The sequence below is a fragment of the Adiantum capillus-veneris genome, chromosome 5 (genome assembly GCF_014529385.1).
Source record: "Adiantum capillus-veneris isolate H3 chromosome 5, ASM1452938v2, whole genome shotgun sequence".
Lineage (NCBI taxonomy): Eukaryota > Viridiplantae > Streptophyta > Polypodiopsida > Polypodiales > Pteridaceae > Adiantum > Adiantum capillus-veneris.
In genome coordinates, this window is record NC_140935.1 from 65,518,152 (window position 1) to 65,544,718 (window position 26,567).

General features: G+C 44.8%; 1 protein-coding gene across 1 annotated transcript in view; it reads right to left on the reverse strand.

Moving 5' to 3' along the window:
• LOC147457450 (tubulin alpha-6 chain) overlaps positions 1-14,219 on the reverse strand; it is an 85,256-nt gene extending 71,037 nt beyond the window's left edge. Inside the window, exon 1 of the mRNA XM_086513589.1 lies at positions 13,998-14,219. Within this exon, the coding sequence (XP_086369715.1) occupies positions 13,998-14,160 (163 nt within the window). The 5' untranslated portion in view covers positions 14,161-14,219. The remainder of the gene's footprint in view (positions 1-13,997) is intronic.
• Between the last annotated feature and the right edge of the window lie 12,348 nt (positions 14,220-26,567).

Here is a 26,567-nt window from a genome sequence, read left to right on the forward strand (position 1 = left end):
CACTTATGCTGCTTAATCCCTATTGGCTTGACCTGGGGAGGTCCAATGAGGCAAAAGCCAGACTAACTTAGCAGCTAGGGCTCGCCCAAGAGAGAGAGGGGGCTGATTTTTGCTTGGCATTGAGACTCACACTCTCACACTTGACCATGTGTGAAGGGAAAATACTCTATCTCCTCCCAAGCTTTAATGGAGAGCTCATCACCTACTCCAAGCTTGTGAGATAGAAGCCTACATCAACACTCTCTTGGCATGTGGATGCAAATCCAACCAAGAGCCAAGCTTCAATGCATGCTCATCTTCTCTACCAAGCTAATTACTAAGCTAAGCTATGCTAATATGAGTGATTATGTGAGGAGATGTACTTCTTTCTCGTAAGATACTTCTTTTTCCTCTCAATCTACTCTCATACCCTGCTAGCTCTCACCATCTTCGAAGGTGTGTGAGGTCTTGGGTCTGAGAACGGGGATAATTCAAGTTGTGTTTGATTAAGTGTTTTGCTTGGTGTATGAAGCTTCCATCTTCATTGCACTAGCTAGTCTTGAAGGAACACAAAGAATTGTATTGTACAATGTCTCTCTTGATGGGAGAAACCATAATACAAAGCCTTTTGGAGGGGGGACCGGCTCCATGCAAATCCGGTCCTCAACTGTTGTCAATAGCTTAATTGCTCTCTCTTTTGAAAGTATTGTCGATGCTATCTAACTAGGTGTTATGCTTTTTGTTGCTCTCTCCACCCAAGCACTCTTGTAATTCTCATTAGGAATCTATTCTAATGAAATACCCACTATGTTCATGCTAATTTCCGCTACAAATAAGATTTTAGGCCATTAAATGTTACATTGGTATCAGAGCTCAAGGTTTCTCTTTTCTTGCTCAAGAAGGGAGGTCCTCAAGCTAGCTACAAATGGTTGGTATTATTAATTGCCTGTGAGTAAGTAGAATAGGGATTTTTCAGCCTTTCAGTGCGCCTGCCTTTGTGCAGTTAACGGGGCATCACCGTCGAGAGCTATGGTCTTAATAGTGGAGTCCTACGGGGCTTGCCTACGGCTTAACCACTATTGAGCTATTAGAAGCTTGACAGGAGCCGGTGCTGTTTTGGTGTCGAAAGACCCTCTCTTCTATTCCTTGCAATTAATGGTATTCGAGCCGCGGGTACAGTAGCTTGAGTGCTTTTTCTAAAGGGGTAAAGAGGAGTAGCAACTAGGGCTTGAAGTGCCAAAGTACACCTAAAAAGTTTACACCTAAAAGTTGTTAGAATGGCTGACAATATTAAAGAGAGTGAAATTAATGTTGATAACTTTGATTTTGCTCATGAGCAAGCTACTAATGATGCTTCAATGCTTGTTAATTATCTTGTTTCTAGGCTTCAACAAGCCATGGGCAATCCATCTCTCCAAAGTGAAGTGCAACGGCAGCTCCGTGCTCACGGGATTCTCCAAGCTCATCACCATGACGAGAGAACACCTAGGAAGCCTCCTTGTGAGACTACCAAAAGAGGTCTCTCTCCGATTCGGGAAGAAGAAGAGAATCCATATGAAGGGCTCAAGAACTTACTTCTTGATGATGCATCTCCTTCCCAAAGGAGAACTCAAGAGCCTCCACCGAAGGAACGAGAAAGAAGCGAGTCTCCCGCCACCTCGGCGGAGATGGCTCCACGAAGACGGCGGGCTAAACGCTCTCCATCACCACCAAAGCGAAGAAGACCATCACACTCTTCTCCACGCCATAATTCAAAGAGGGATGATAAAAAGCAAGAGAAGAAAAAGGCGAGAAAGAGGACACCCTCTTCTCCATCTTCTTCATCCTCTTCCTCTTATGAAAGCTATGGTGAAGACGACAAAGATCAAGACAAGAAAAAGGCGAGAAAGAGGTCACCCTCTTCTCCACCTTCTTCAAATTCTTCATCTTCTGAAGAAAGTGATGGTGCAACTTTTGAACCATCAAAAAGAAGAGGCCATAGGAAATCCTATGCCGCATGGAAGAGGTCGTCCAAGCTGAAGAAATTCAAAGAGGGAGGGAAGAGCATCTCTTTCCTTACCTATGATGGCACCTTCTGTGCTACAGACAAAGTTTTGGCCTTTATCCAGCAATTCGATGCGGCGTTTGGAGATGAGGGCTTCACGGAGTCCTCTAAGCTACGCCATGTAGCTATGCACTTTCAAAAGTCCGCCAGACAATGGTGATCTAGCCTACGAGCCAACGGTGAAGCTCCACGAACATGGAAGGCTTTAAGAGCTTCCATTATGAAGCAGTTCTTGGCCACCGATGCCAAAGACAAAGTACTCACCGAATGGCGAAGCTTAAAGCTCTCTCCCAATGAATCCATCCACAAATATGTAGACAAGTTTTGGGACCTACAACTCAAAGCCACTGTCTTCAAAAAGTTGGATTTTGGAGAGCAAAAGCAACAATTTTGTGCGGGCTTAACCGAAGAAATGGCGGAGTATGTCAACTCCCAAAGGCCACGTACCATATCGGCGGTAATACACCATACTATGGTGGCCTCGCGAATCAATTTCCAAACGGGGGGTAAAAGAAATAATAAGCCCCCGGAAAACAAAGGTTCCAATGAGCCTAAGGGGAAGGACAATGTCCAAAAGTCTCCTAAGGGCAATTCCAACAAAGCTAAAGAGAAGGGAGTTTACAAAGGAAAGAATAAACTCTCTCCTGAAGAGCTTGAGCGTTATCGTAAAGATAACCGGTGTTTCAAGTGCGGCGAACAAGGGCATGCGTACCGCGCTTGTCCCCAAAAGAACAACCGCCAAGATCCTCCTAGAGCTTCTTTGGTTGAAATCCAAGAGCAGGAGATTCACCAAACTCACCACAAAGGATCTCCTCTATGCCATGCTTGGGGAAAGGTAAGAGAACATGATGCTTTTATTCTCTTTGACCCTGGTTCTACTCACAATTTCATATCTATGGAGTTAGCCACCAAGCTAGGCATACAATCCTACGAGATGGGAGATATCCTACCCGCAGACAGTGCCTTCAAGGGGCAAGAAGCTTCAGTCACTCCCTTAATCGGGAAATTGAGGCTTCATGTCCAAGGCTATGTGGACAAAGAGGATTTCTTTATCTCTCCTCTCAAGCATGAGGATGTAATCCTAGGGGCACCATGGTTTGACCGTCTGGCTGCCCATGTTAAATTTCCTGAAAGGAGAATCTCCTTTAAGTTCAGGGAAAAGGACATGTATATAGATGCTAGGGAGATGGGTAACACCATCCCCATTGTACATACACCAGCTTTCAATAAGTCAATAAAGAGCTCTATTTCCGTGTACATGATTTTTGTTAAAGATTCTCAAAATGAACCTAATGCTTTAGCAAAAGAAAATAAAAGCAACCAAAAGGAATTAGAGTTATCCAATTTTCTCAAGGGGTTTCAAGATGTCTTTATTGACGACATCCCTTCTGAGCTACCTCCTAAACGAGGTAATGACGACCATGCAATTGAACTTCTTCCAGGAAGTTCACCGCCTAACAAACCTCCTTATAGAGTTTCTCAAGCTCAACAAGAGGAGATTATGCGGCAAGTGCATGAGCTAATTGAGAAGGGCATGGTTAGGCCTAGCTCATCTCCATTTTGCTCACCTGTGCTATTAGTGCAAAAGAAAGATGGCACATATCGTATGTGTGTCGACTATAGAGCACTAAATAGGATCACTATCAAGAATAGGTTTCCCGTTCCACGGGTAGAAGACCTATTTGATAAGCTACAAGGATCGACCTACTTCAGTAGGATTGACCTAAAAAGTGGCTATCATCAAATAAGGATAGTTGATCAAGACATTGTAAAGACCGCATTTCGTACTACATTTGGTCTTTACGAATACATTGTCATGCCTTTTGGCTTGACTAATGCACCAGCCACATTTAACCGCTTGATGGAGAAGCTATTCAGACCTCATCGAACCTTCACTGGAGTGTTCTTTGATGATATTATCATCTACTCTAATTCATTAGAGGAACACAAGCAACACCTCCAGGTAATATTTCAAGTTTTAAGAGAGAATAAACTTTATGTTAATCGAAAGAAAAGTGAATTTTTCTTACAAGAGATTCAATATTTAGGTCACATTATCTCTCAAGATGGAATCCAAATGGATCCATCCAAGTTAGAGGTAATAAAAGGATGGCCTAAACCAAGGAATCTTCATGAACTAAGAAGCTTTATAGGTATGTGTGCATACTATAGACGCTTCATAGAAAAGTTCTCACAAATTGCGGGACCATTACATGACCTAACAAAGAAAAATATTAGGTATACGTGGTCTGCTAAGGAGAACAATGCTTTCGAAAAGCTTAAAGAAAAGCTTATCTCTCAACCTGTGCTTACACTACCGGATCTCTCAAAACCATTTGAGGTCCAATGTGATGCTTGTGGTGATTGCCTTGGAGCTGTTTTGCTCCAAGAAGGGCACGCCATAGGCTATGAGAGTCGAAGGCTCGACCCTGTTGAGCAAGCTCTAGGCATATACGAAAAAGAACTCCTTGCAGTTCTACATGCCTTAGACTCATGGAAGCACTATTTATTGGGGACTCCTTTCATTCTGCGAACGGATCACCAAAGTCTTAAGTACTTCATGACGCAGACCAAGCTCTCCGACAAACAAATGAGGTGGGCAAATTTCCTTTCGCAATTTCATTTTCATATTGCTCACATTGCTGGCAAGCATAATCAAGTAGCCGATGCACTCTCAAGACGACCGAGAGTGAATGCGGTTTCCATAGCAACTCACAATGATCTATCTTCAATGATAGATGAGTATGCTATTGATCCCGATTTTAGAGATGTGATTTCAGCCCTTGCATTAGGGAAGAAAGAAGAACCATTTACTTTACAAGATGGTTATCTTCTCTATGGCAATAGACTATGCGTTACTAACTCACTACGTGAGAAAGTAATGTATGAATCTCATGCTCCCCCATATGCGGGGCATAGAGGGATTCAGTCTACCCTAAAGGGAATTGAAACATATTTCTATTGGCCTACCATGAAAGTGAACATACATGAGTATGTTTCCAAATGTGTGGTATGTCAAAAGACAAAATTTGATAGAGGGAAGCAACTTGGATTGCTTCAACCCTTGCCAATCCCTAATTCACCGTGGGAGAGCATATCCATGGATTTTATCTTTGGATTGCCTAAGTCTATCCATGGGAATACGGGAATATGGACGATAGTAGACAGGTTCAGTAAACAAGCTCATTTTATACCTGTCAAAAAGACTATCAAAGCCCATCAAATGGCAACCCTCTTCATTTCACAAATTTTCAAGTACCATGGCTTGCCAATGTCCATAGTGTCGGATAGAGATCCTAGAAGGACCAGTAATTTCTGGAAGGGTCTCTTTGAGAATTTAGGAACAAGGCTAAACTTCTCTTCGGCCTATCATCCACAAACTGATGGCCAAAGTGAAATAGCTAACCTAACTATTCTCGATCTACTAAAAGCCTATGTAACGAAAGTAGATCAAAGATCCCAATGGGAGAAGTACTTACCCTTAGTAGAGTATGCTTACAATAACACTGTACATACTTCTACAGGAAAAGCACCTTTCGAGGTAATTGAGGGAAGATCAAAAAGTCCCTTGCTACTTAAGGTACATGGGAAGATCTTCGCTGCAGATGAGTATAGCCGAGACCTACAACAATCTTTCCAAAAGATTAAGGATGCTATCTCTATCTCACAGCAAAGGCAAAAGGCTGCTGCTGACAAGCACAGAAGAGCCCAAGCCTTTAAAGAAAACGATTGGGTCTTGTTAAAGTTTCCCAAGGCTCGATTAAGGCACACGACGGGCAAGAATCCTACGGGCCACCAAAAGTACTATGCTAAACTAGCAAAAAGGTACTATGGTCCCTTCCAGATTCTTAGGCCAATCAATGAGATGGCCTATCAACTTAAGTTGCCCAATCATTGGCTCATACACAATGCTTTTCATGTGAGCCTCTTAAAGCCTTACAAAGGAGAGCCACCTCAAGAACCAACTATTGAAGACCCACCGGAGATCGAGGACCACGAGGAGGTGCTGCAGCCCGAGTCCATTCTCCGACATGAAGACAAGGTATTAAGAGGCGGTAAGACTATCCGACGATATCTTATTAAGTTTAAGAATTATCCTTTTGAAAGCTAGATGGATGCAAGGCATACAATTAAAGGATAACCTAAACCTTGTCAATGCTTACAATGCTTCCCAAGAGTAAGCAAATGTACAAAATGTTAAAAATGAACAAAAATTTTTGTCTTATAAGACTCTCTTTTTCTTTATTTGTGCACAAAAATGAAGTAGTATGCATGCTTAGATCAAGTTTGCGGAGACGACGTCTCCCGAACACCAAGTAGAGCTTGTCACTCTACTATGGAAGACTGATAGGACTAATGTGCAAACATGCTTGCGGCAGCCTCAGGCTCTCAAGCGCCAAATGGACTAGTCATCCATTATGGAATGATGTCGTAGGGTAACATAGGGATCCTCTACCCACTAAGAAAAGGACTCATGCATATGCTTTATCTTCTCTACACCATAGTCGAGGACGACTATGATTTCAAGAGAGAGGTAATGTCATAATAATCAATATCTAATTCTCCTAAATGATTTTCTCATATTAAACTGATCATTTAATGTGGGGAAGTGCCAAGGGAGAAAAAGCTAGAATATTGGTTAAGTTAGCAGACCGGCCACAGTAGGGATCCAAAGGAGGGAAAATAGGGATCCAAAGGGGGGGCCATCTGCAAAAGAGCCATGTGAAACAATGGGCTAAAAAGACCCTAAGGTTCAGCCCATTAAGACTTCCAAAATGCTAAGGTTCCAAAATTCAAAGGTTGTGTCCAAAGGTCAACCTTAGGGAAAATTGGATGCTTAGTGTGTGCCCAAAAAGTCTTTCTACATCCCTACATGGGAGGGGGCGAGCCCCAAAGCTAGGGGATGAGAGAGAAAGCCACACACACACACACAGGCTCCCTTTACACAAAGGGAATGAGGGACACATGTCAGCTCCCTAGGCCAGATGCCCACAAGGTGTGCCCAATTCCTATTGGAAGACCCTTGAAGTGGACCAATGAGAATTAGGCTAGAGTAAATCTAGTTTAATTAATTTAAAAACATTTAATAAAAGAAACCAATAAGAATTAAGTGTCCTAGAAGACTATTGGGCAGTCTCCCAAGGGGTCCAATGAGCATTCAGGAGCCCCATGGCTTGCCTGATTCCTATTGGCCAGGAGGCAAAGGGGTCCAATGAGAGTTTAGTTTAATTATTTAATTATCTAAAGCTCTCACAAAAGGGGAAAGGGGGACACATGTCAGAAGGCTATCACTTATGCTGCTTAATCCCTATTGGCTTGACCTGGGGAGGTCCAATGAGGCAAAAGCCAGACTAACTTAGCAGCTAGGGCTCGCCCAAGAGAGAGAGGGGGCTGATTTTTGCTTGGCATTGAGACTCACACTCTCACACTTGACCATGTGTGAAGGGAAAATACTCTATCTCCTCCCAAGCTTTAATGGAGAGCTCATCACCTACTCCAAGCTTGTGAGATAGAAGCCTACATCAACACTCTCTTGGCATGTGGATGCAAATCCAACCAAGAGCCAAGCTTCAATGCATGCTCATCTTCTCTACCAAGCTAATTACTAAGCTAAGCTATGCTAATATGAGTGATTATGTGAGGAGATGTACTTCTTTCTCGTAAGATACTTCTTTTTCCTCTCAATCTACTCTCATACCCTGCTAGCTCTCACCATCTTCGAAGGTGTGTGAGGTCTTGGGTCTGAGAACGGGGATAATTCAAGTTGTGTTTGATTAAGTGTTTTGCTTGGTGTATGAAGCTTCCATCTTCATTGCACTAGCTAGTCTTGAAGGAACACAAAGAATTGTATTGTACAATGTCTCTCTTGATGGGAGAAACCATAATACAAAGCCTTTTGGAGGGGGGACCGGCTCCATGCAAATCCGGTCCTCAACTGTTGTCAATAGCTTAATTGCTCTCTCTTTTGAAAGTATTGTCGATGCTATCTAACTAGGTGTTATGCTTTTTGTTGCTCTCTCCACCCAAGCACTCTTGTAATTCTCATTAGGAATCTATTCTAATGAAATGCCCACTATGTTCATGCTAATTTCCGCTACAAATAAGATTTTAGGCCATTAAATGTTACAGATATCACATCCCTCGATGGGTGCCATCAAAAATGATTCGCGGTCCTTGTACTCGCCAATCCGAAGATTGAGCTGTCCTTGCACGGGAGTTGCATTGGTTGTCAACCTCGGATTTGCTACCCTCAACTTTGTATCTTAGAAGAATGCCATCTTGAGCATCGGTTGCCTTGTAGAAAATTAAACTGTAGACCACACTACGTCCAAGAATCCCCGTTTGTGAGCTGTGAACACATCACGTCCAAAATACTTCCGAGATAATGAACTGTGGAACACATCCTGTCCATGATCCGACCAACAACCATGAATTGGTGCCCTCATCCATAGTGTTTTAGATACGTCTGATCAGTTCCCTGCCAGATGCATGTGCCTTGAACTCCGACCTACGGGTTCAAACACCGGTAACTTGAACTCCAACACAAGGGTCCAAATCAATTATACGGAGCACTGTTTGCCCCTATCTGCCACTCACAAGCCTCCCTTTGGCTACAGCTAGTGGCGGCACCAATCTCCATGTGACTAGAAGGCGGGAGACCTTGCCAATGTAGACTCCACTACACCAACGGCCTCTTTGTTGTCCTTCCCTGAGTCACTATCACTGCTTTCCTCATGATGCTTTCTTTTACCTTTGTCCTTTGTAGAACCTTTGTTTGTGCCTTTGGATCTGAAATCTTTAGACAAATGACCACGCTTTCCACAATTGTAACAACGGTTATTGGTCTTCTTTCTGGAATCCCATGCAGCAAGTGCTTCCTCACCTTTCTCAGAAATCTTAATTTTGCCTTGAGTTATCAACACGGTTTCCTCCTCAATGAGAAAAGAGCTTAGATCATCCTATTCCAACCTTTCCTTCGTGATTTGTAGGCAAAGTGTCCTAGACAGCGTTTCATACGCCTAAGGCAACTTTGTGAGAACCAAAGCAGCTAACAGAGTACTCGTCAGTGCACTTTTCATAGCCAATAGTTAATCATGAATAACTTTAGCCTTCATTAGAAATGATTGCATGAAACTTCCTCGTGGAAACTTGATGGCAAATAATTGTCCAAGAAGGGTGATTGCTCGCAACGTAGAATCCCGATCAAACATTCCAACGAGCTTGAACCACATATCGTTGGCAGTCTTCAAAGTCTGAATGGCTGGAGAAATGTCCTTTGGGAGAGATTCCGCAATGGCCGACATTGCCTTCGCATTAGCCGCATCCCAATCGACACACGATTTGAGATATTGTCATCTTGAAGGCAGGTATACTTGTTGTCGGGATCCCTCGTGGGACGCAGCTCCGAGCCGTCGACAATATCCCATAAGCCTTTCCGTGGAACCAAAGTCGCATGATTAAATTCCAATGAGCGTAGTTATTGCCATTCAATTTGTCGTTGGTGCTCGAGCAAGGGAAGGGGATGTTAAAGTTGCAAGATCTGGAACTTTGGAAATCCTTCTCGCACTCCAAGGGAGGCCTCATTAACCAAGCTGCAGTCTCCAAGCTAAACCACTCCTTTGCACAGAGAGCTCCACACGAAGTGGGCTCCGCAAACTCTGCTATCCCTCTCTCAGGCTCCAATCTGCTCGCCTCTCCGAAGCCGCTCCACACCCTCGAGGCCTCTTTTCGAACTCCAAACCGCTCTAATCTTCTCGAAGCAACTCGCCCCAACCCACTCTATGGCTCCGAGTCACCATAGCAAGCTAGCCATAGCGTTTCAAAACGCGGGAAGTGACCAAGGTGACGCGTAGAGAAAAGGGAAGAGGAGGAGGTCTATGCCGTCGCCAAGCAGAGACCATCGATGACAAGGGGGTGTCAAGTGCTGCCGGCGGCAACGTTTCAAAACGCACACAGTGGAGGGGGAAGTTGGTCCACATCATCAAGGTGAGCTGTTGACCCAACGATTTAAAACGCTAGCGGCAAGGGATAGCAAGGACGGCGGCACTGCGTTTCGAAAACGCTAGAGACAGTGGGGAGGAAAGTTGATGCCGGCAAGGGGTAGGGTCTCGACTCTCCGATGCCACTGATCAGCAGCATTTTGAAACCCTAGGGGCAAAGTGTCGCCGGTTGGGGGGGGGGCAATCTTCACGGGCTCTCCTCCGAGCAGCGCCACCTCCAAAGCTCTTCAAGCACACGGCTCTGATACCATGTCAAAGTTGACGATGCGGGAGCGTAGAGACCAAGGAGAGTGAACATGAGAGAGAGAGAGAGAGAGAGAGAGAGAGAGAGAGAGAGAGAGAGATTTCCTTATCGTCCTCGAAGGTCAAATATGACCTATGGGACCAAGAAAACATATATGATTGGACCTCTTACTAGAGGAGTACATGGAGAATCATGATTACTGTGGATACAACAAAAACTGACATATGTCACTTAGGGGGGGAAGAGGGAGAAAGTGGCTTGAGAGTTTTCGTAACCCGAAAGTCCTCGACGATGGCCTTGCCGCCTCGATAGACAGCTAGACAGCCCATTTGCCAGCTGATCGCGCTTCTCGAACCTTTTGGAGTTCTTGTTTCTTGACTTTGAGTTGGGCAAGGGTCAAAGCCTCACTGATCCATACTTTGCTGCCCTTGAGAAGTCGTCCTTGGTGTAGAAGTGCTATGCACGCCTCTTTGGTTTTGAAGACAAGGATGCCTTGGTTGGTGCGATTTTCATGGTGAACCTTTTCAATTGTGTTGGGGTCAAACTTGGTTGGGTGAATGGCTTGGTTGAGCTTGTCTAGTGTCGAGGTGTAGTCGTCGCTCTCTCCCCACCAAGTGGAGGGCAAGCCACCAGTTTGGACAGAGTGTCAGTCCTTCCCATCGGCGACGTTCTTGCATACATTCTTCCACCTTGGAGGAGACGGCGATGGTTGCTTGTTGAACTTGGGTGGCAAGGTTGGCCATGCTTGCGAGGAGGGTGTGCTCGACGTCGTTTGCTTCGGCGAGAAGTTGCTCGTTGTCGACTTGCTTTTGGGACTCCAAGGAGGAGAGGCGAGTCTCAAGGGCTGCCAGACGCGCCTTGAGTTAGGCAATCTCGTCTTTGAGTTCTCGACTCTGGAGGTGAAGGCGGTCCATCGGATCCACCCGCGGGGTGGGCACAAAAAGACGAGTCCGCTTGATGAGGGAGAGAGAGCCCCCGCGTTGCATCACAACTTGGAAAATCACTCTTCGTGGGGAAAAGCCTTGAGCGTCAGAACGAGTTCAAACCTCTGCCTACTCCTATGAGAAGAAGCTTCTGTGTTTAGGGGTGAAGAGGTGTTTGTTTACTGTTTACTGTGTGTGACAGGGTGCTAGTGTTTATTTATTGGTGGAAGGGCAAAGCAAAGCAAATCAAATCGGATTGGGCGGGCAGTCGAAGCAACAATCGTTGAATGGGTAGTTGCCGAGGTGTAGGCAATCGATGAGTGGGTAATGCAAGGGAGAAGAGGAGTGGGGACGGAGCTATGCGACTGAAGGCGCTCCCACAGGGCTGCCCCTCGCCCCAGGGAGGCCGACGCGATGATGAGGAGGAGGAGGCCTGCGGCTAGGCTAGGTTGCCGAGAGAGAGAGAGAGAGAGAGAGAGAGAGAGAGAGTCTCTTGAACCAATCAACCTTGGCAATGAATAACTGAACGTATAATACAATGGAGGCAAGGGGTTGCATATATACCAACCTCATTAAATTGCCCTACCCACACTTTGACAAATAAGTTAAATAAATACCTAAAAGACAAAACAAATAATGGGTTCACACATTGGGCAATTCACTTGAGATGCCTAAACTCTAACAAATCCCACGTGGAGAAGCGGAAAAGAGAGAAAGAATCACCAAGGGACAAGTAGAGGTAATAGGCACAGCAACATCCACAATACAAGTGCGTGAAGCAACACCATCTCCTGCATCTTCCCGAGGGCAAGGGAGGAGCCATATGGAGAGAGGATCTACAACATCAAGGGAGATCCGTCTATAATGCCAGAAACAACAAAATCTCGTGTCTCAAGTCATAACGGCAATGCTAGAGCACGATCTGAAAATCACACTAGAAAAGCACCAGACCTATGCGAATAGGGGATAAAAGCTAGAGAAGCAACGAAACACCAAAAAGGGAAACTGATCAACAAAGTCTAGGCTGTTGTCTACACCAAAACACAGTAAGTAACAAGAGGCTGAAAATGCTATTGAAAAGCTTAAAATGCAATGCAAGGGCAGGGGGAGGGGGAGACAGTGAAGCGCTAGGGCTGGGAACTACGATCGCAAACTGCAAACACTAGAGAGAGAGAAAACGCAAGTGCACGACAAGAACGCTAGAGAGATGAGAGAGGAGAGAAAACGCTAGAGAATTGTAGAAATCCCAAACACTAGCTATACTATGCAATGACTCAATGAGAAAGCACAAAGGGATAGGGGCCCATATATATGGAATCCCCTAGACTTCCCTACCTACTTTCCAACAAAAAGCACCTTATAAATAAATAGCTACCATATAAATATGCCACGTCCTCTTAGCTGATAATAAATTGGCCCAAGGAACCAAATTTGGTCCCCGGCTAGACATCCAAGTGAATAGAGACTCTGACCCCGAGAAACCCTAGGAACAAGGAACCTACCTCATGCCAACCTACCGGGTGGGCGCAACACGTGTCTATCACCACCAAGAAGGCACATCTACCTCAAGTACGGCCGGGCACAGCCACAAAACAACCCTTACTCCCTAATCTGCTCCCTGGAGATACTAGAGCCACCATCAGACAGGAAGGTGCAACTCTAACAAGGTTGGCACCAAGACGAGATAGCGCAAGGGATCAACCCCACCAAAAGCAAAAATGTAAGGACAGCAAGAAGAGGTTTTTGGCGAGGACGAAGGGGAACATTGGCAAGAGGTGGACATCGAGTGGGAAGTGTCCCCAAATTTGCAAAAAAAATGCAACAAGCTTCAAAAAAGCTGATGGAGAGGTGGAACTACGTGCTATGAAACTCAGCCAACAAGCTTGGCGATGACAGATCTAGCACGTACGGGCTTGATACTATGATACCATGTCAGATGTCTAGCGGATTCCGGAAGGACAAAGGAAAGAGACAATGACATATGAGAGAGACAATGGATGAAGGGTGAGCAAGCCCAATAACTCCACATGGCAAACTCCACAAATGATACAAGCTAAAGGATAGAGAGCCCCTAGGCCACATACATAGTGAGCCAAGGTAAAATTGGGCAAATATCTCTATCAAATACCACGACCAAAAATAAAACCCGATCCTAAAACATAATAAAATTGCCAAAACAAATCTTGGATGGGTAAAGTGCCGCTGCAAACCCTAAGAGTGCCTGAGATTCTTGTCCGGCTGGTGGACGGGTGGCCAGCCCACAACCAAGGGGCAATGCGCGTGTGATGAGAAGAGTGTAAACCGGCGGAAAAGCTTAGATCATCTCCTACAGCATCTACCCACATTACCTCTTTGTTTCGGTTTGTATTGACCATGGTCATATCAATTGTCCTATCGAACCTCTTTAGACCAAGTTTGGATTATCTTCGTCAATAAGCTGCATTGGACCACCTATCTGGTGCTGAAAAGGGGTGTTGGAGATTTTGTCGTGCAATCTCATGGTTGCATGACCACATTTCCTTGCAAATGCATTTTAGCAAAATTGTCCATTCTAATTCTCTAAGCCATATTCTTGTCTATTTTGGCCAACAGTTGGTCTACTCAACATTTTTTAGGCTCGTTATCAGCTTGCGCCTTGACATTGTCTGGCCACAATATACTAAGGCATTTTACTGTGCGCCCTCTTTTTACAGGTCCCTAAATGGCAGTCTCTAGGTGGTTGTGGTCAAAAGACCTCTCAATTTAGTTCTTTGATGCATGTGAGCAGCCCATTGCGTGGCAAGAAGTATGGAAGAAACAGAACGGACCTGGGCTTCCGGGCGCAGAGCTCTGCACAATAATCATACTTTGCCTCCATAGCCGCCTTGTTGAAAGCGTAGGAGCCGTGGGAAGGGGGTTGCACCTGTGAAGAAGGAGCCCGTGAGCGAGCAAGGAAGACGCTGATGGAGGAATGAGAGTGCGGTGAAGCATGTCTCTACTTCACTCACTTCAGTGTTGGGCGAGTGAAAAGTTCTGATGAGTGCCCACGTCAGTAATCCTTCGGTCTTGTGGTGAGAGTGAAAAGTTTTTTGAGCATATGAGTCACTTACTTTACTCAAGAGGTGCGCACATGCAGCTAAAAGCTAACCGCAATTGGAGAAGAACCTGACGTGACAAGCCGCTGCGGCAAATGCATAATAGCAGGGCTTTGTACACAGTTGGACGCTGCGGCTCGAGCAAAGCTTGAGGGTGAGAGAGCGATTTCCCTATAAAGAGGAAGCTTGTGTGCGCAAAGAGGCTTGTGCGGCAGCTTCCTTATTTTCAGGCGGCATTGTACTCAGAGTACATGTGTGCACCCTCTGATGACCTTGCACCAAGACCGAATGAGCCCCCACTAGGTATAAGGGCAATCAAGACGCTCACCCGGAATCACCCTTTCTTCACATGCCAAGAGCTTCCGCTCCCTCTTCAGTGTGAAACGCGGGCAAGCTCGGAGCATCGGATGTCAAGCCAGTTGAGCCATTCGATCTAACATTTACGCGCTCGTGCTTGCTATCACAGAGTTCCACAAAATTTCTACAAAGGCACTGTGAATTGGAGAGCCTGGAATTCGCAGCTGCAGTCTGAACCCGCCCTAAGTGACAAAGGGATTGACGGCTCACGTGGAACTTAGGATTGAGCGCAGTGGAATAGCGAGCCCCCCAACCGCGTGGCGCTCGAGATGAGTCCCCCGCCCTCCTCCTTTTAGTCATTATCTCGTATCTTGTCATTTTGAAAGTCTGTGACTGCAGAAAGTAATAAGGCTTGCCCCCCTCGTGCTAGATTCGACATCCTAGATTTCCCTTGCCCCTCACGAGTGCCCTAGCCATCAATCCTTTCACTTACACCCTATATCACTTATAGATAAGCCCCCCCTTCCCTCCCCCATTAGGAGAAAGTTAGACTCACTTTTTGGCCTTGTAAGAAGTGCCACGTCGGTTTAGAGAGAGAAAATGAAAATGTTAACTTGTGCATTTTATGTGATACTTTTTTGCGCCAACAAAAAGCCAAAATGACATTCTTCGGTAGGTAGCCGCCGTCTTTATCATTCTTATCCTTCGTTCTCTTGTCAGGAATCCAACTAACCGTATGACTAATGATTTGAAATGCCAACTTACAAGCGTTCCCTCCAGAAACATAAGCCACACGAACTCTATCAGGCTTACCTTACAGGGTGGGGTGGGCAACATATCACACGTTACATGGTGGGTTAGCATTCTACGTATACAAAACAAAATTTTAAATTGTACTCTACTAACCATTTTGTTTTATTTCAATGCAGCACATACTGTTCAACCATGGTCCATATTTGCCAAGACATACGGCTCACTATCAATATGGTCCACACAAGGCATGGAAAAAACCCACTACATGGCAAGAACAGGTTATTTTAAGCACACTAGACATGGGAGAGGAAAGGATAAGGCCAATAGCCTATTAGAGTTACACCAATGGACTTATAGACGACTAATTCATAGAGCAAGGCAGAAGGGGCTTCTTAAGAGTTCTGAAATTACACGGTCTTTACAACACATCCGCAAAGAGAACAAACAGATGGCTTGGGAAAATTCAAATGCGGGGGAGCACCATGCGAGGTGGCGACATCACGAGTCAAGAGCGGGAGAAGATGGACATGAACCCGTCATTTTTATCCTCTTCGATGCACCTCTCTATAAACGAGCTCGTTCCTCTGTTGATGGCACCATCCCCACAAGCATTAGGCATCTTCTTTCCCTCAGAAACAGCCGCTTGTTGTATGGATCTAAGCTCTCCGGGTCTTCAACCCCTGCACAGCCAAAGCCTAAGCTATGTAGGACATGAAATAGGGGGCTCTAAGTGCTTGGAACCCATGCCCAATGCCAAAGACGGGTAGAGCAAACTGTTTCTCAATCAGAATTAGTCTTTCTGCATTTAGTGGGAGGGGGTGCCGACCACACGATCATGTAATAACTTTCATTGCAAACAGTGGGAACTTTGCATTGTCCTCGGAGTACTCCTTGTGGTATATTATGATCTACATAAAAATAGTAATGAATTTATGGGTCGTAAGTGGGATGAGTACAATTGCCAAGTACTTGAATTGTTTCTACAAACCTTTTTATGGTTGAAACGCCCAATGTAGTGAGACAACGCCGCATCCTTTCCTTGGACTCCAGTGACAAGCCCTTGTCGTGAGCCTCCCGCTCTTCTAAGGAAACTATCGTCATACACTAGCACCTGTCGAAAGAAAAATTGATCATGATATTTTATCACTGGGCCATCTCCAATACCATCTGAATGTACGAAAAAAATTACCATTTGATTCTCATTCATTTCCAGCATCGACCTTCCCCACAAGTGAATAGACTGACTATTCATTACCTGAGCTCTGGGTGCCACGGGCCTACCTATGTTTTCCAAGCCAAGTTGTTTTGTTGTCGATTGAAACTGCTCATCTGTTGGTAAATTGGCCTCTCCGAACTTCGCTTCATTGAATGTATCTTTGATCAGTTGCCACCCTGAAGTAAACTGTGAGTCATGGATAGTTGTGTCAGCAATAAGATGTTGGTCCACTCCATCATCATCCACAAATCCCATGTCTGCCTCACAAAAATTTGCAATTACAGCTAGGCAATAGTCCTCCTGTATATTCAGCTCATGCATGATATCTGTGAGCAAAATGCACTGGGTTTCGCCCGCCATAGCAAAGTTGGGAGCACAATTCAGAGGCAAAGTCACTTCCTTATTTAGACTTTCTTGCTTGCACCCTATTGCTGCATCCGCAAGAGAAGCAAGAGTTAAGCCCACATCAATTGTTTCCTTTAATACCTCTACCCGCTCTTCTTCTGGGTCAAACTGTACCTCCACATCCTCTACCTCTTCCTCCGGCGCCAATGGACAACTATCGAAAGTTAATGACTGGGAGATCTCTGACTCACCATCCGTCTGCAAGTATAAGTAACAGACAAACCCGTGGTAGAATTCCACTAAGCGACACTTTTTGAAGTGCTTCATACACCTGTCTTGTACAAGCAATGTATCTTTTCTAAACAGCGATTCAGTCTCCTTGAAGCACTCTTGTCAGGGTCAAGGTCGGTTGGGTGCACATATCTCATGCCATCAACTGTCATGGAATTGTCACAAGTGGCTGCCTCATACTGTTGAAAATGGATTTGTAGGTACTCAAATGAGCAATCTATAATCCTCTGTATAGAAAACTCTGCATTAAACATTCCTGATAGTCCTGGTGCACGGGCGTTGTATAAGAACGTGAATAGTTTTTCTTTACATGTATCCTCATCCACAACGTCTGTCTCCAGGACTATGATCCCCATGACTGAAAGAAAAACCAAGCCAAAACTACTATTCAAAATTGGTCTATATTTGGTGTCATAACCAAGCGAATATTAAGCCTCGAGTACCCCTCAAGGTCTCTATTCGCTTGGTTCTGTCCCGTGCGCTAATGTCATAATAGGTGACATCACTTTAGTCAAAACCAGGCGAATAAGGGCCCCAAGAATCTCCGAAGGGCCCTATTCGCTTGGTTCTGACCCAAGTTGAATTTCTATTGTAGCCACAACGTCTGTCTCTAGGATGCAGTCCCCCATGACTGAAAGAAAAAGCAAGCCAAAACTACTTTTCAAAATTTGGCATGCATTTGGTGTCATAACCAAGCGAATATTGAGCCTCGACTATCCCTCAAAGTCTCTATTCGCTTGGTTCTGTTCCGTGCGCTAATGTCATAATAGGTGACGTCACTTGAGTTAGAACCAGGTGAATAGAGGCCCCAAGAATCTCCCAAGGGCCCTATTCGCTTAGTTCTGACCCGAGTTGAATTTCCACTGTAGCCACAACGTCTGTCTCCAGGATGCGATCCCCCATGACTAAAAGAAAAAGCAAGCCAAAACTACTTTTCAAACTTTGGCATGTATTTGGTGTCATAACCAAGCGAATATTGAGCCTCAAGTATCCCTCAAGGTCTCTATTTGCTTGGTTCTGTCCCGTGCGCTAGTGTCATAATAGGTGACGTCACTTGAGTCAGAACCAGGCGAATAGGGGTCCCAAGAATCTCCGAAGGGTACTATTCGCTTGGTTCAGACCCAAGCATTCGGAACAGGTGGATAAGAACAAAGCATTTAATGTTATCAATGATAGATATATAGGCCTACTCACTCACTATGCCCAAACTCAGGCATGGTCACATAAGGAGTAATTATTACAACCATGCGGTGCGAGACTTCTAATATTACCCTAACGACCACTCTTTGCCCCTTGGAGTGTTGTTCCCATTGTGCTCTAACCCTGTAACACAGTGGCTTCAGTGCGCACAAGGTTAAAGCACACAGGAAGGGGAGAGAGGGAGGGAGAAAGAACCCGTCTTTGCAATATCCAATGGCACCGAGTTGGATGGTGATGTCGCAGGCCGCTGAGAGCAAGAACCAGAAGGTGGTGATGGCGATGGCGACGCTACAGCAAAGGATGCAAACCAGTGGAGGTCGCTCAACGCAGGATCGCGAGAGGTGGCCAAGGGGAAGAGCGCAAAAGGCAAAGGCAACGGCGATCTGTTTGTTCTACTTGGAGATGGAGATGGCGACTGCAAGGGCGATCGGCGTCTGACTCTAAATGCAGGATAACAAGAGGTGGTCAAGGGGAAGAGCGCAGAAAAGACAAAGGCAACGGCGATCTGTTTGTTCTACTTGGAGATGGAGATGGCAACTGCAAGGGCGATCGGCATCTGACTCTAAACAGTCACTCGAAAAAGGCACGTGGGTTGCGCTCACAAGGACAACGAGTAATAAATGGGCTTAGATTCCCATGCAGTACGATTTACCAACCATAGTCTCGGGTGTAATCATGCGCATAAGTGAAGTTGTCACCCTCGCAGAGGTAAGCATTCTAAGTTTAGAGGCAGCACCCCCGCCAAACATTTTAATTATACCCTCGCCCCAGATGAGCGCTCTTCTGTCTCTTTTTGCATCCTCTACTGCCCATGATTTTTACTCTATCCCCATCGATGCTACGCGGTAAGCAAACCATCTCTTTTGTGCTCCCAACCCTTTTTGCGCATCTCCTCTTACTCTCTAGTGCTCCTTCTTTTTGCACATCCTCCTCTTACTCCTGTTCTGCAGTGCTTTAGTGACGCAGAACTCTACACACAGTGAAGAGGTATGCTACTACACTTTTGTGGACTTGTATTTTGTGTAGTCAGTACCAAGCGAATAAGGGAAGGTAAACCCTGTTTGTTGCACATGTTCGCTTGGAAATGACCATCGTCTTTAATAATGATGTTTGCTATTACACTTTTTTGAGGTTAGTACCAAGCGAATAAGGGAAGGCAAACTTTGTTCGATGCACCTATTCGCTTGGTACTGACCTCGGAAAATATAAATGTTTGCTATTACACTTTTTTGAGGTCAGTACTAAGCAAATAAGAGGAAGGTAAACCCTGTTTGTTGCACCTGTTTTTTTTAACGCCAAATACGCATTTTGAATTTATAAGAGAGAAGCAAAATTACAACTTAACACCCATGTAGAGGGTTTTGAGTTAGAAAACACTAGGGACATGCGCAAAGGCCAAGTTTCAGACTTTACAAAAAGTGGTCTACTAATTTCCTGGGGATACGACTGGCAATAAATAGTTAGAAGTTAATCCTTTTCCTTCACAGCTAGTCTATCTCTTCCTAAAGCTTGTTGGCAAAGTTCAGGGCTTCCTCATATTTACTGGCTAGCTCAAGCACTTCATCTTTCATCTCCTGTACCCAATTATAGATAACATCCAGAGAGCCATTCTCGGCAAACAATCCCTGTAGGTCTTCAGTCCTTCTTGCTTCCAGAGAGTCTTTGAGGATTGAGACTCTATGCCTGTAGATCCTCATTTGTTCCAGCTTGAGGTTAGCATCCTGCACAGAGCATTTAGCAAATAAGATCCTCAAACTAGGATTGGGAACAAAAAGGAAAGAATTTTTGAGCTTCCAAGGACTGGTACTAACGGGGAAAGGATGGGGGTGTTGGTTTGGCAGTTGAGGCAGGCAGAATTACCAGCGGCTTACCTTGAGGATTGACTCCCATGTTGACAGCAGCCACTCCCAGGCTGTGTCGGTCGAGAACGCTAAGGGTACCTTCGGGGGAGGACCAAGGGGGGACCTCATGAGGAGGGCCTGGATGCGGTCCAACTGGCGCTGCGGGAGTGTCCCTTGGAAAGGCATCACCATTATTCCAAGCTTCCTGTAGTTGCTCTGCGAAACCTTGAGGGAGGTTCTGAAAAAACTGTTGGTTAAATAGATTAGATGGACATGCCTGAAAAGCAGGGCCTGGGTTTTGGCTGATGAGTGGTCTGTGAGGCAGTGGGTTGGAGTACCGCCATGCGTTTTCATGAGAGGTAGACGTGGAAGGGAGAAGCAATGGTACCACCCCCCCTAGATTAGGGGAGGTGATGGGAGGGCATGACATGACAGTTAGGACAGCATGGACTTAAATGTCTCCTTCACATTGGTATTTTGTTGCACCTGTTCGCTTGCTATTACATTTTTATGAGGTCAGTACCAAGCGAATAAGGGAAGGAAAACTCTGTTCGATGCACCTGCTCACTAGGTACTGACCTCAAAAAATATAAGTGGTGTCTGCTATTACACTTTTGTGAGGTCAGTACCAAGCAAACAAGGGAAGGAAAACTCTGTTCAATGCACCTGTTCGCTTGGTACTGACCTCAGAAAATTAAATGATATCTGCTATTACACTTTTTTGAGGTCAGTACCAAGCGAATAAAGGAAGGCAAACTCTGTTCGATGCACCTGTTTGCTTGGTACTGACCTCAGAAAATATAAACGATGTTTTCTATTACACTTTTTTGAGGTCTATACCAAACAAATAAGGGAAGGCAAACTCTGTTTGATGCACCTGCTCGCTTCGTACTGACCTTAGAAAATATAAGTGATGTCTGCTATTACACTTTTTTGAGGTCAGTACCAAGCGAATAAGGGAAGGCAAACTTTGTTTGATCGCTTGGTACTGACCTTTTTCGAAATCTTAAGTCCCTTGTGCTGACAAATGAAATTTTGTTTTCTGTTATGCTATTTGTAGAGATGCCTCATGCAAAGGCCACGCCTAGAAGGGCAACATGTGAATCTTTGAATGCTCAAGTAAGAAGACGCCGATATGAGGCGCACAGAGGTGTACTGCAAGAGCTACGAAGGATTGAACGACACGTTCAACCGGCTATTCCACGTCTTTCTTTCCAACGAGTAGTGCGAGAGATTTGCAAGCAGTGGAGAGTCGGCATGCGATGGTCCAGCAGTGCACTTCTCTACCTTTAAGAAATTGCAGAAGACTACCTCGTTGAATTCTTCAGTGATGGATATATCCTGGCTGCCCATGCACACCGCGTTACTATCATGCCGCGGGATTTTGATACTCTTCGGAGGCTGCGTTTTCGCTACGATGGGCTGCTTCAGCCAGTACCTATCCGTGATAGTAGAACCATGGATATTCTTAGCATCCCCCCTCTCCATCCTCGTGCACAACAGACCAAGCCGTCTAGGGCTGAAATAAACAGCAAGACACGATCACGGGTCGAGAGAAACGACACAAATGGGCAGGCTGAGATAGCTGTAGAGGGGCATGAGCAAGCCAGGGTGGACCCCGAGGCAGTCATGGAAGAAATAGAGACAGTTATGGAGGAGCCAGCTAGACCCCAAAATGAGCAAGTCATGGAGGATCCGGAGCCAATAAGGGCTGATGAGGGGCATGAGCAGGCCAAGGTGGACCCTGAGGCATTTATGGAGGAACCAATATTGAAGGAAAATGATCCGGAGCCTATGCCTGTTAGGGAGGACCCTGTGGCTATTAGGGAGGAGCCTGAGGCAGCCATGGATAAAGCTTAAGAAAGGCAAGGGCAAGGCTCTGCTTAACAAGGGCAATCCAACGAGGAGCCTTTATCAGATGAGTCGATTATTTTAGATCAATTCAACAAAGAGAACGAAGAGGAGTTGCAAGTTTTGCTCAGTGCAGCACCTCTACATGCACAGATACTGCTACCTAGAAGGTCTGAGGAGACCTGCATTTTCAACCTCGATCAACAAGACTTCCTGTGCATGCGCAGTTTCACCAACTCCAACGCAACAGATGGGGTCGTCAACATTGCTTGTGGTCATTCTCATGCTCTTTAAAAGTCACGGTTGGTTCATTAAATGGCTCACTACCAAGACATGGGTCAATACCAAGCGAGTCAGTGGCTTATGGAATTGGATAGTGATACTACTCGCTCAATATTGACCCATGTCTTCGCGACAGTCGTTAAGTTTTTTTTTGTAAGTCACGCTTGGTTCATTAGATGGCTCACTACCGCTAAGACATGGGTCAATACCAAGAGAGTCAGTGGCTTATGGAATTCGACAGCTGCCCCAGTCGCTGGGCATTGACTCATGGGTTTGTGGCAGTGACAGCCCACTGAAATATCTTAAGTCTAATCTCTGCCATTGATTCATGTTAGGCACGCTATCTCGCTTCTACCCCCTGAGGCTCAAAACAAAATATACGTATTAGATCCGCTGATATCGCCTATGCTGCAGAATAGCGGAGTTTCCTTTTGGCTTGATGGGCTGGTTTAGCAGAGTCAATTTTGATCTAACGCGCTTTCTGGTCATTGCATACAATCAATCATGAGTTTTCTCTTGCCTTGTAAAAACCATGTTGCATTTAGAATCTTTCTCCTCATCTTTGATGGTTTTGGTGTAGTGATCATTGGAGTCTGTTGTTATTTGACATTGAAGATAAGATTGTTTACTACGCAAACTCCAGGCAAAGCAGGGCGTTTCATGGTCATGTAAAAACGTAAGGCACATCTAGGTACATTTGCAAGTAGTGTCTCTTTGTAATGTGTTGCTGACTCAAGTGGTTATGTATGTAGTGCCACAAAAAAACTTGTATGCTATGCAGAGCATGTTTTGTTAGAACATGATCTAGGAAATACCATCCGGCACAAACGGGTAACTGTGCCCACGTAGATTGATGACTATAGTTGTGGCTAGCAAACTTGTTTGAATGCCTTGTTGCTCCTCACTCAAATTTTGGATGTACCGAACATAAGTAATCGTGTTGTTTCATTGTTTGTTTCATCGTTTGTATTAAAAGAAGCAACATCTTTACTTACATTCCTATTATCACGCTTCTACAGGAACTTCAATTACATAACTACACCCCCAACGATGTGCGACATTTTTCTGTAATGGCCATCCAGCATATTATAATCTCTGTAAACAGACGTACAAGAGAGGAAGGGGCGAGAGCCGAGGAGTTCGAACAGGCTCGCGTTACGAATGACGCAGCGCTACAATCAGACTCAAGAAGACGTTGGAAATATGCAAGAAGCAATAAATCAATATTATGCGGATGCCACAGAAGTAGAGGAATGGGCTACACGTCAACGACAAGAGCAAGAACAGAGGGAAGCTTCACAGGTGCAAGATGCATGGGAAGCCATGGAAGAGGCCCATGATTTCGAACGACACGAAAGGATGCTCAAGACCAGCGTCCCGAGAGGCAAAAGTAGCAGCAACCGAAGTAGAGGGCAAGGGAGCGATGGCAGAAACTGGGGGAGAGGGTAGGGGACCAGTGGCAGCAGCGGGGGGAGAGGAAAGGGGACCAGTGGCACGAACCGGGGGAGAGGAAAGTAGCAGGGAAAGGGAGCAATAACTTGTATAAATCTTGACAGAAACAACACAATTTGTAAAGTTTTGAGACAATGAAAAGTGTACATTTTTTAAACATTGTTTGACCGCCACAAAATGTCTCTGTATTAGTCATTTTGAAGAGTACATCATGGTTTGCATGGCAACAAAGCTCATTGCGTGCACAAGGTATGTGATCTAGCTTCCCGTGGAAGCAATTAAGTGAAGTGTATTTATGAGTGACTCCTTGCGCAATGTTGTTTTCTCCTTGCATCTTGAAATCTGAAAAGAAGAAAAAGTTAGATTCTATCTTAATGTATTAAAGACAATCAAAATTCATCCATTTAGTAAGCACCTTTCTATTGTTGAGACTGAATGCATACAATTCCAGCAAAAGTGGAAGTTCTTCACATGTAAGATCTACCCTGAGCTGTGCAAGAGTTATGCTTGACATCGTCTCCATCACAGTAAGTAGGCTGTCTCAAAAGTAGAGCTCCATTGATAAAGGTTTGTTCTCGAGGCTAGACTTTGTATCTTGGTCGAGTGGAATAAGCTACCCACTAAGAAGATGATATCTAAAATAGTAAAATGACACTATGAAATTTTGAGAGCTTATAATGAATTTGTAAATTATGGACTTCTTTTGCAAAATACAAATTTTGCGCTATGATTGTTTCCTATCCAATTTATCATCTAAAAAGTCCAAACAGCTCTCAGACTTGCAAATGAACATTGTTGCGGTAGTTCTTATTTGCTCATCGAAGAAAAAATCTACAAACACTTCAAGAGGCATAAATTGTGCGAGCCAATTTTTGTGGCAATTGAATACTTGAGGGACTTTTGTATATCCTGAAACAACTTATTCCTAAAGCTTTCACTAGTTTGCGAAGCTGGCAAAGACCAATCCTTGTTGTCAAAGGATGGAAGTGACAAAGGAGCTACACGAACCCAACCAATGGAAGTTTCTGGTTCCACATATGACATATTATATAAGAATATTCCATTATTTGAAAGTTCCTTGTGTTGTCTTCCTCGGTACATTTGCTCACCAATAAATGCATGGAAAGCATAAAAAATCCCAACTATGCTCTCAACTGGTTGCCAATCTGTCATATTCGATGGATAAATATCTGAAACATACCAAAGATGATATCCAACACTTAACCTTTGATTATAATCATGCACTTAGTGAGATGCTCAAAATAACATATAGTTGAATTGATGCCTTGGAAAACTTGGAGGAGATGTTTGCAACCCTAAGTCTGCATGCTAGAAAGCATGTTGTATGAGGACCTCTTTCACCCGCTTCCTTTGTGCACACACTTTAAACTCTTTAACTTGTCTATTGAAAGCCTCCACAAAATCATTGCGTTGCCTCCTCTTCTGTTGGAATTAGGAATGCAAAGAAACGCACACAGCTTGGAGAAGACGAAGGAAGCTCAAGGCACACAATAGAGAGTGTGTTACTTAGTGTGCAATGGAAAGATAGATAGCTCTAGAGTGATGGGCGTATATACAATGCTCGGGGGAAAAAACCTCCTAAAGAGGGAAAAAATGCCCCGGCGGTCCTAGTGTGTTCACACACAACACTACCACATGTATATGGTAACAAATCCCCCCTGGAGTGATGCGGTGAACGAGAGCTGGCACATGAGTAAAGGGAAGTGCCATGCCTTGAGGACATGATCAATCCACAAAGGGGAGTAAGCCCAAAGCTTTGCGGAAAGCTTCAAGCTTCTCACGAGACAATGCCTTTGTGAAAAGATCTGCAAGGTTGTCCTATGTTGGCACATAAGCCAAGTTGATCTCTCCTGTTGAGAGCCTCTCCCTGACATAGTGGTAATGTACCTCAATGTGCTTTGCGCGAGCATGAAAAACTAGGTTCCTTGCAACTGCCAATGCGCTCTGACTATTAATGTAGATAGTGTTGGCAGTGTCATGTCCAACACCCAAATCAGCCATAAGGCGTTTGAGCCATACACACTCAACCGTAGCTGTGAAGACTGCCCTATACTCAGCCTCACAACTCGAAGTGGCCACAGTAGGTTGCTTCTTGCTCAACCATGATATACACGAACTGCCAAGCATGAAACAAAAACCACTTGTGGACACTTGTGTGTCAAAACAACCAGCCCAATCTGAGTCCGAAAAAGCATGTAGGTCTGGTGGCAATGATCCCCCTTGGGATAAAACAAGCCAAGATGTAAAGTGCCACTAAGGTAGCGGAAAATCCTTTTGACAGCCTGCCAATGCTTAGACCCTGGGCTATGTTTAAATCTGCTGACCTGTGAGACTGCAAACTGAATATCCGACCTCGTGTTGCATACATAAATGAGGCAGCCAACAGCAGTTTGATAAAGAGTGACGTCAGCAGGATCACCAACATCATGTAGACTCAACTTCAAACCTGTTTCCATGGGAGTGGCAATAGGTTTGGAATTCTCAAGTCCAAACTTACATAGCAATGTCTCTATGTAACTTTTCTGACACAAGGCAATACCACCATCACACTGCTTAAACTGTATACCCAAGTAATGATGCAACAGCCCCAAATCTTCCATCTTGAAAGTAGCATTCAAATCAGCCTTAAATTCAACAATATGTCTCTCATTTGGTCCAGTGATCAGCAAATCATCGACATAAAGAACCACAATGAGAAGTACATCACCCTCACGCTTTACATACAATGTGCTTTTTGTTGGACTGTTATGAAAT